The following is a 9,067-nucleotide window of genomic DNA, read 5'->3' on the forward strand; positions in this document are numbered from 1 at the left end:
GAGGAATCTCTAAAACCAGCAGTCCCTGAGAACCATCTAAAGGACTAGATCAGAACCCTTTGTAATTATCATCCAGAACACCTTGGAGCCAACAAGAACCTGTGACATTAGCACCAGCAGAAACCTGAAGCTTGTGGAGCCTGGGTAGACAGGAGCCCTGTGTCGTGAACACTCTTAAGACTGCCTATGCACTTGCAGGATAGGAGCAGCAACCTCAGACCTGGGCACCTGCCCAGTGAGCACACTCAAAGGGCTCCTGCGGAAGTCAGCGCCCGTGGCCCTCCTCCAGCCCCAGTCCGAAGGGCCCCCCATAAAGGACTCACCACCTGTGGCTTGCTGCAGCACTTGCTGGCTGGAGCAGGCTCATCCGGAGTGCGGACTGCCTCAGGGGGCTTGGCCTCAGCAGAGGGCGGTGCAACCGGAGTCAAGCAGGGCATATCCACTGGTGCTGGAGCAGGGACCTCGCCAGAGTGGAGGGTCAGCATGTACTGCTTAGTGACGTCCTCGAGTGAGGGTGCCTGCAGTGTTGGGTGGGCTCGGGCAGGGAACCCCATGTGCTCTGGCATAGCTACACGGGAGCCATGGGAAGTCGGCAGTTCAGGCACCATGATAGGCATGAAGGTGGCGGGCACACTGGCATGGCGAACGTGTTTGGAGGAGGGTCGGGCCTGAGACAGGCTGCCATTCTGGTCCTGATTTCCCTTCTCTCTCTGTAGCTCCTGATGACTGCTCCGGGCCGGGCGCTTCTTGGAACCACGGCGGCTAAGCCGTGGGGACAGAATGTCAGCCAGTTTAGGGTCAAGGTGGAAGTCACGGTGGGCAGTGGAGGAGGCAGGCGGGGCCTCAGGTAGGGCCACCTCAGACTGTGCCCGGCCCCTGGCAGGACTGGGCTCTTCTGGTTCTGCCCTCCGCTCTGCAAGGATGGGCTCACTGCTGGATGGAGGCAGCACAGGCTCGACCTCTCGGATGGGCTCCCCTCCAGGGCCCTCAAATCCAGGCCCAGCTAGCTCCCCACGGCGGCTGGGGTCACTCAGAGATTTCTTCTTGGGGGCTTTGCCCGCAATCCTGTCGTCCACCACACACCCCAGGGCACCAGGCCCCTGAACGATGCTCTGAATAACCTCCTGGTATCCCTTGCTCTCTTCACTGCCCACAGACCAGTCACTGTGGCCACTGGTCAAACCTTCATCCACAGCTGGGGCTGCTGGAAGTCCTGTCTTGGGGCTAAGTGAGCCCAGGAGGTTGCTATCCATGGAGAACCCAGAGGGCTCCTCAGAGGTGGCAGCCCGGTGGCGCTGTGGAATTGGGTCACTCAGAGACCGGTAGGCCTCACCTGCCTCACCATTGCTCAGTTCAGCCCCACCAGGGCCTGAAGGTGGGACTTTGCGTCTCCGGCGGAGGGCACCTGGTGTGGGAGGGGCATCAGGGGACACCAGGGCCCACCCTCCTAGACTGTCTTCAGCCCCAGAGCCATGGTGGTTGGTTTGAGCCAAGGGGGAGGAAAGAGGTCGCCACACCCCTGTGGTACCCAGGCTGCAAAAGGCTGAAACAGGAGGCTCAGGGTCTGTCCCAATGCCCTCATCTGTCAGGCTGGACTCAGGGCCCGAGAGCTCCTCCTGGGACCGTTGCCCTCGGCTCATATCTCCTGCCCAGTCAGGGCTTCCAGGGAGGGCGTCGCTTCCCTCATCCTGCTGGGCACCCATGCGCTGGATCTTCTCAAAAACCTGCCGGGCCTCTTGCACATACTGATCCTGAACAACGAGGGGCAATGGGTCCTCCTCGGCACCTGTGCCTGCCAGCAGGAGCTCGGAGGAGCTGGGCTTCAGGGCACTGGTTCGGGGTAGGCGGCGGGCCATGGGCTTCTCAGAGCAAGTGAAAGACTTTGCCCTGCGTAGGGTGGCAGTCAAGTCCTTGAGTGTGGGGCGGGTGCCAGGTGATGCTGGGGCTGGGGCGGGCATGGGCCCAAGTTGCCCCACTGGGCCACCTGGAGACGGTGAGTCTCTGCCATCTAAGGGACCGCTCCCAGGGTCCACAAGACGCCCACCAGGCTTTCGGACCTTCAGCTCTGAAAGGTCTGAGCGCAGGAAACTGAGCAGCGTTAGGGTCTCCGAGGCGATATCTGGATTCGACAGGGACTTCCGCTGCCGGTTCTTGTCCAATTCCAATCCTCCATCCCTCAAGGCCCTCGAGGTGCCCACAGGTCCCTTAAGGCGGGTTCGTGCCTGGGGCCTTAGGAGTCCTTCCCCGGCTCCAAAGCTAGGGGAGCGATACACGCCCCAGCCCCCAGAGCCGCGGCCAGCCCACAGGTCCTCATCCTTGAGGGTCTCGGTGCTGGAATAGCGGCTGCTACCACGGGAGCCTGCTGGGCTGGCCAGGTACGCGGGAAAGCTCACCTTGGCCACGCGGAAAGCTCCCCCAACAGTGTCGGACAAGGGTCGAACTCCCTCCTGGGGACCTGGTACACAGGGAGGGGAGCCAGTACCCCACTCCCGGGGTCCTTCCTCACTAGGGGCTCTTGGAGACGTTGGGGGATCCGGGCTCCCGGTTCTCCCTCCCAAGTCCATGATGCCCAGATTTAACCCATAACTGTCCGACCTACAGTCCTTATCCGAGAGGGAGCTTCCAAGCCTGCGCCCCGGCCTCCCTCCCCAGCGGTGTCTGCCCTCACCGTCTTGGTCCTCGTCACTGCCCGAGGAGTGGCCGCCGTGGTAGGCCGGACTCTGCGCCCCGGGCGGCGGCGGCGGGCCCTCCTCTTCCTCCTCGCTGGAGCTGGCAGCCCGGCTGCGGCTGACAGGATAGGAGGAGGCGATGCAGGAGGAGGAGGAGCAGGAGGCCCGGGCCCCGGCCTGCGGTTGGGAGAAGCTATGCCAAGAATGTAAACCATCCGCCGGACGCTGCGCCCGCTCCAGTTGCTGCTGCTGCCGCCGCCTCCTCCCCTCGGTCCCTGGGCCGGGCAGCGGCCGCGCCGAACGCAAGCCCGCCAGGGGGAAGCACGTCCGAGGAGGTGGCGTCGGTGGCTGCCGGGGCTCTGGAGCGGGAGGCTCCCATGCAGCACCGTCGGGGCTAGGCGTCCCCGAGGCCTCAGACTCGGCACTGGGCCGCCTGGAGCCAGGGCCACCGAAGAGCTTGCGCATCTCGGTGACACTGGGCCAAGCTCCGCGCGCGGCGCCCTCCGCCGCTTCTTCGGCGGCCCCCAGGGAGATGCCCCCGTCCCGGGCCGCAGCGAAGTCGTTATCCAGACGCGGCGCGTCGAAGCGCCGAGAGAGCTGGCGCACCGACGGCGAGAGGCTGCGGAGCGGGCGCGGCTGCGCGGGGGCGGCTGGGGGCCCCGACGCCAGCTTGGACACGCGCCGGGAGGGCTGGCCCGGGACAGTCGCCGCCGGCCGGCACGAGGCGCGGCGCCGCAGCCCGGGGGCGTCCGTGGCCCCCTCCCTCGGCCCAGGCCCGCCGCTCCAGCGCTCCAGCAGCTTGAATGAGACGCTGCGATAGAGTGGGGGCCGGGGCGCCCCGTCCGCCATAGTGGCTGCACTCACTCCGGGGGGGCTGGCCTCGGGGAGCCGCGGCCAACCCCCCCTAAGCCCCCGCCCCGAAGGAGCGCAGCAGCCGGGGTCCGAAGGCCTGGGTCCTGCAGCCTCAGCGCGAGGGGGGTTTGCCGGGAGAGAGCGCAGAGACCGGAGCAGAGATTTATCTGCAGCGGCTCAAGTTTCTGCAGCCACCGGCTGCATCGGCTCCATCCCGCGCAGCCCCTCCCGCCTCAGCGCCGACCCCCAGGCCCGGCCCCCGCCTCGGCCGGTACGACCCGGAGCATCGCGGCCCAGCTCGGTCCGGGCAAGATCCCAGCACTCCGTTCCTCGGCTCTGCGCCCGCCAGCCGGCCTGCCTGCCTCCCCTCGCGCTCCCGCTCCGGCTCCAGCTCCCTCCCTCTTGGCTGCTTGCTCCTCTCTCCCTTTTGTTGCAAATAAACTTTGTGGCAGAGGAAAGGGGGCGGGGGGCGGAGCCTCGCGCCCAAAAGAGGGGGTGGGCTCCGGGAGCGCGCGAGGCTGGGAATCGAGAGTTTGGGGGAGGAGCCGAAGGAGAAACAAGGCTGCTGGAGCACATGCAGACCGAAGCGACCTTCCAGATGAGCCCCTCGGGAGCCCAGCGGGCCGAGCTGCCCCCCGAGGACTTGCTCCGACACACGCAAGCTTTGAGTGTGGCCAGCTCCGCGGACATACAGTCAGGGCGGCGCACCCACTGCGGTTCAGCCGCTTTCGCAAGCAAACACCTCCTGCCCAAGGGACCCCAACATGGCAACTCGGACCCACAAACTTTTACACACTGACACTCAGGTTGACACAGAAACTCTCCCAGCAAGCAAGGGGGCGGTAATCGCCGCCAGAGGGAGCAGGGGGCGCAGCTGGTCTTCCAGGGCTTCTCCCACTCCCCGCCCTGCTCCTTCACTCCGCCCAGGCCACTCCCCTTACCCTGCCCTCCGCAGCCAATCTCCGTAATTGCGACCCAGTCCCGCCCCTCGCGCCCCCAAGCACCCCTCCCCTCCACCCCAGCGGCCTGTCCAGCTCGGGCCGTCCCCCAACCCTTCCCACGCCGCTCTCGAAGCCCCACCTCCCCGTCACCACGCCCCTGCCCACCCCCTGGTTTCCAGCTGCCCGCCCTAGCCACACCCCTCCACCTGCCCCAGCCGTCTCGGCTGCCCCTCTCCTGGATGCTCCGCCTTGCGCCCCGCCTCCCCTCCCCCTGCGCTCCGGGGCTCTCGGCTCTGGCGCCCTCTACCGGCCGGATTCACCCCCCCCCCCCCCCCCCCCCCCCGCAGAGCCCTGGACAGGTAAAGCAGCACTCACCGCCAAAAAACGGGAGGGTTGGGAAGACTTCACTTGCTTTACTTCCGTTCAGTCGTTTCCTAGTCCCTTCAGGAACCGCTTTAAACCTGATCCCTTCGCAAAGCACATTGCCCCTCCTTCGGCCTCACATACAAAAGGAGCTCGACGGGAACGCCCTCGATTTGCCACTGCCAAACCTACACTCCTGCCTGCGGCCGCTCCATCCTGCCGACATGGAGGGTGTGGGTCGCTTCTCCTGCTTCAAGCTGATCCAGCCCTGGAGCTCCTCCTCGCCTCTGCCCCAGTCGCATTGTACCGGATGCTGGGGCCTTCCCCACCCCCACCTGCCTCTGCTAGGTCCCATTCATCCCCTCTCACGCCTCACCCCCCACCGGGCCCAGCTTCAAGGCAGGACAGCTCCTCTACATCTGAATGAACGAATGGGAAATATTTATGGAGTGCCATGGATGTATGGGTATTATTTCGTTTATTTTATTTAATCCTCCAACCACCCTTGGAGGTACATATTATTGCCCCTTTACGAGTCATGAAGGAGAAATAACTGATCAGTGTCAAAGTCAGGAAATGGCAGCTCCTGCCATGACTCATATTCAGATTTCAGGAGCTTCAAACACCACGCTCCTCCAGAAGGTCTTCCCTGGTCCCAGATCCCTGATGAAGAAGGGGGTTGTCTCTCCTTTGTGCCCCCAGCAGCCACCGCCTCCTTCTTGGGCCTGGGCTCACTCTCCAGGAACAAAGGATAGCCTGGTCTGACTCATGCTCCCCTTGCCCAAGAGGACTGTGGCTGGGCCTGACTGGGCTGAGAGGCCCTGTGAGCAGGAGGCTCTGGTCCAGACCAGAGGGGCAGAGATGGGCGTAGGGCAGGATGGTATACCCTCAGGGGTTGCCTCGCTACCCCAGGAGAGAGGGAGGACTCAGCCAGGATCCTGTGCCCTGCTTGCTGCTTCCCCGGGGTTGTGGGAAATCGCTGTAGGGAGAAAGCTCTTCCTCTTTAAGTTGAGAACAGCTTGCTATAACTCCGTCACCTCAACTTTGTCTCAGCTCTGCCTCAAAGGGGTCAGCACATCTCTCCCTCTTCACTGGGAAATTGACAGCAACGAAAGGAGGCCTGCCTGGGCTGGTGCTTCTCTGCCCTCGCCTTGCTGTGTGACCTTGGCCACACTTCGCTGGGCCTCAGCTGCCTTGTCTGAAGAGTGGCAGGTTTCCCCAAGGATGCCTCTCTCTGACTTTATTTAAAGTCAAACTCATCTCCTCTAGAGTGTTTTCTTTCTACTCTTTTGGGGAATTTTTGGTATGGTGGGGGGACCCTCATCCCAGGAGCCACTGCTCTCCTTCAATAATGATGGCCCCCGCCGTCTGACATTTGCAGTTTTCCACGTTCTTTCACATCCTGTCATATTCTGTCTTGACGTCGCTTCTGGGATCAAGGTTCTTATTCCCCTAGCAGAAATGGGCAAACTGACAGAGAGGAGCAGAGACTCAGGTCACAGGCTCCCAGCATCCTGTAGCTTGGCCTTGGTGTGGGCTGGCTGAGGCCTTTGGATCAAGAATCCTCTTGGTGGGGAGGGAGGGTGTTTAAGGAATTAGACTGGGCCTCCCCCCAATGGGGAGCCCACCCCAATCAGAGAGAGTGGCTTGGCTGCTTCCAGCATCTCAGGAGTCCTCCCACTCCCAGTGCCTTCTGATTTGGGATGAGACAAAGTCATCTTCTAGGCATAGAGGGCACCTAGGTGTTTTAGCCCTCAGAAGACTCATCGAGGAGGAAGCTGGGAGCACTGGGCACCAGGGTGGAGAGAGGAGCAGTGTGCTGGAAGTCTAGAGCCAGGCCCACACCCTCACAGATGTGCCCTGTGACCCTCAGCTCTCTTCCTTTGGGCCTCAGGCTCCCCACTTATGAAAGGGGAATGAAATCAATAACCCATCTACCCAGTGAGTCCTGGTGACCCAGCAAGATCCGGGCTGTAGAATCTCTTCAGGAAATCAAGATGAGGAGGTTGTGGTGGTCACAGTCATGGCCAGATATGGGCCTCAGGTACTTAACAGGGAGAAAGATGAGGAGTGAGAGGACTCCAAGAAGCAATGAGCTCCAGGAAGGAGCTGTCTTAGGGGGAATCCAGCTCCTGACTCCATTCCAAAGTCAAATAGAAATGACCTAGGGCTGCCCCGGTGGCGGAGTGGTTATGTTCAGGCACTCTGCTTCCGTGGCCCCGGGGTTCATAGGTTCAGATCCAGGCACAGATGTGGCACTGCTCATCAAGCCACACTGTGGCGGCATCCCATATAAATAGAGGAAGATTGGCACAGATGTTAGCTCAGCGCCAATCTTCCCCACAAAAGAAGGAGAAGAAGAAGAAATGATCTGAAATTGTCCCCTTTCCTATATAATTAGACCTCAAGTGCACAGAATTGGACTATTCATAACCTTTTGTTCATGACGCATTCTCACCAGTTATTTAATTGGCTCCCGCTGAAAAACAAAACAACTATGACCTTTGCATTGTTCTACATGATGTAGCCCCCCCCCCCCTACAAAAAGAGCATCTTCCTATATACAATTGCGGGGATTTCTTTGTACTTAATATTATACTGCTAAGATGTACCCATATTGTTGCCTGTCAGTATTGTGCATTCTGGCTGCGTGTGTGTACAGCACAGTACGTTCATCCGCTCTCTCGTGGACAGACATTTCGTGTTTCCAGGTGTTTGCTCTTGCGATCAGGCTGCTCTGAGCGGTGCGCATGACTTCAGGTGCGCATGCGCAGAAATGCTGGGGCAACTGCTCGACATCGGGAGGTGTTGTCAAGCTAAGATCGAATATCTCCTGTATGTTTTTTGATTATCTGTATTTCTTTTGTGTGAAGTGCCTGCTTGTGCCTCTTGCCCATTCTTCTATTGGGTTATAATGTTTTTTCTACTTTATGAAAATTCTGCCCTTGCTTTTCCTTGCTCAGTGCCTGGGTGGCTTAGGGGGGACTGATGGTTTTATTACTCTTGTACAGGTAAGGGAACAGAGGTTCAGAGAAGTGACAGGGCTTGTTCAAAGTCACAGTCAGTAGCAGCCCTTCTGCCCTGAGCTGATACCTTCTGAGGCCATTGGGCATCGGCTAAGAAACCTTCTCTGCCCCTCAAGCTGGGTCAGGGCCCCCCTGGCTCCCAGCATCTCTCAGCCCCAAACCATCCCATGAGCTAATTGTCTCCCCAGTGAGACCTTCCTTGCCCCTTGGTCCTCTTAAAGTTCTTTTGTTCTCTCCCTGCCGAGCTGTAATGATCAAGGCGTGTCCATGTTTGTTTCATTATTGCCATTCTCCTCCATCAGACCAGGAGCTCCCTGAGGGCAGGGACCCACAAGATACCTGGCTACAGTAGGTGCTCAATTAAGGTTGCTTCCTGGATGAACTGTCTTTTTCCTTGTCTGCACCCCCAGCCCTCTGGATTCTTCCTGAGGTTAGGGCTGGGTCTGAGCTGCCTCTGTGTGTTCCCAGCGCCATCTCCAAGGAGCACAGAGAATGTTTGTTGAACAAATCAATGAGGGAGGGAGGAGGCAGCTGCATCCATTGCTAGGACAGAGCCAAGGCCCCTGGGCTTTTCCTGCTTGGAATGGAGATCTCCCCCAGACAAGCCCTAGTTCCTAACTCTGGCTCCCCGATGCTTGGCCCTGCCCGCCTGGCTCCCTGACCTCTAGCACCAGCAGCCAACACACACAGGTCTCCTGTCCTAGAAGTGCCTTCCCTGGGCCTGGCCTCCCTTGGAACCTTCCCTTCTCTTTACTTCTCCACCCATCACCTCCACTTTCTCCCCTCCAGCCCCTCCCTCGCTCACTCAACTCCACTGCCCCATCATGTCACTGTGGTTCAGAGACACCCCAGGCTTCACCTCCACCTCTCTGGCTCCTCCTCCTCCCCAGCCCTCTAATGTTGGAGTTCCCAGGACTCCTCCCAGGCCCTCCCTTCTTCTCCTTCCCTCCCTCAGGAAGCCCATCCACCTCCTCAGCCTCAAGCCAAAAGCGGGATGACCACTCCTTCGGCTTTGTAACTTTTCCAAGAAGACTTCCTGGGTGTCTCCAGACCCTGTTGACTCCTAGATCCTACCCAGGTAGAAGCCTCACCCCCAGGCTGGACCCTGGCCTCCACCCCAGGCCAGGACACTGTCTGGCCTCCACCTAGGTCCACCATCTCGGGATGGAACCTAAGTAAAGGGATTCTTTTTGGCTGTGGGTAACAAAGGCCCAGA

General features: G+C 60.3%; 1 protein-coding gene across 1 annotated transcript in view; it reads right to left on the reverse strand.

The window, feature by feature from the left end:
• Positions 1-3,683, reverse strand: part of ARHGEF17 (Rho guanine nucleotide exchange factor 17) — a 57,445-nt gene extending 53,762 nt beyond the window's left edge. Inside the window, exon 1 of the mRNA XM_070625867.1 lies at positions 324-3,683. Coding sequence (XP_070481968.1) covers positions 324-3,518 — 3,195 coding nt within the window. The 5' untranslated portion in view covers positions 3,519-3,683. The remainder of the gene's footprint in view (positions 1-323) is intronic.
• Positions 3,684-9,067: the final 5,384 nt, after the last annotated feature.

This window comes from Equus przewalskii, chromosome 6 (assembly GCF_037783145.1).
Source record: "Equus przewalskii isolate Varuska chromosome 6, EquPr2, whole genome shotgun sequence".
NCBI lineage: Eukaryota > Metazoa > Chordata > Mammalia > Perissodactyla > Equidae > Equus > Equus przewalskii.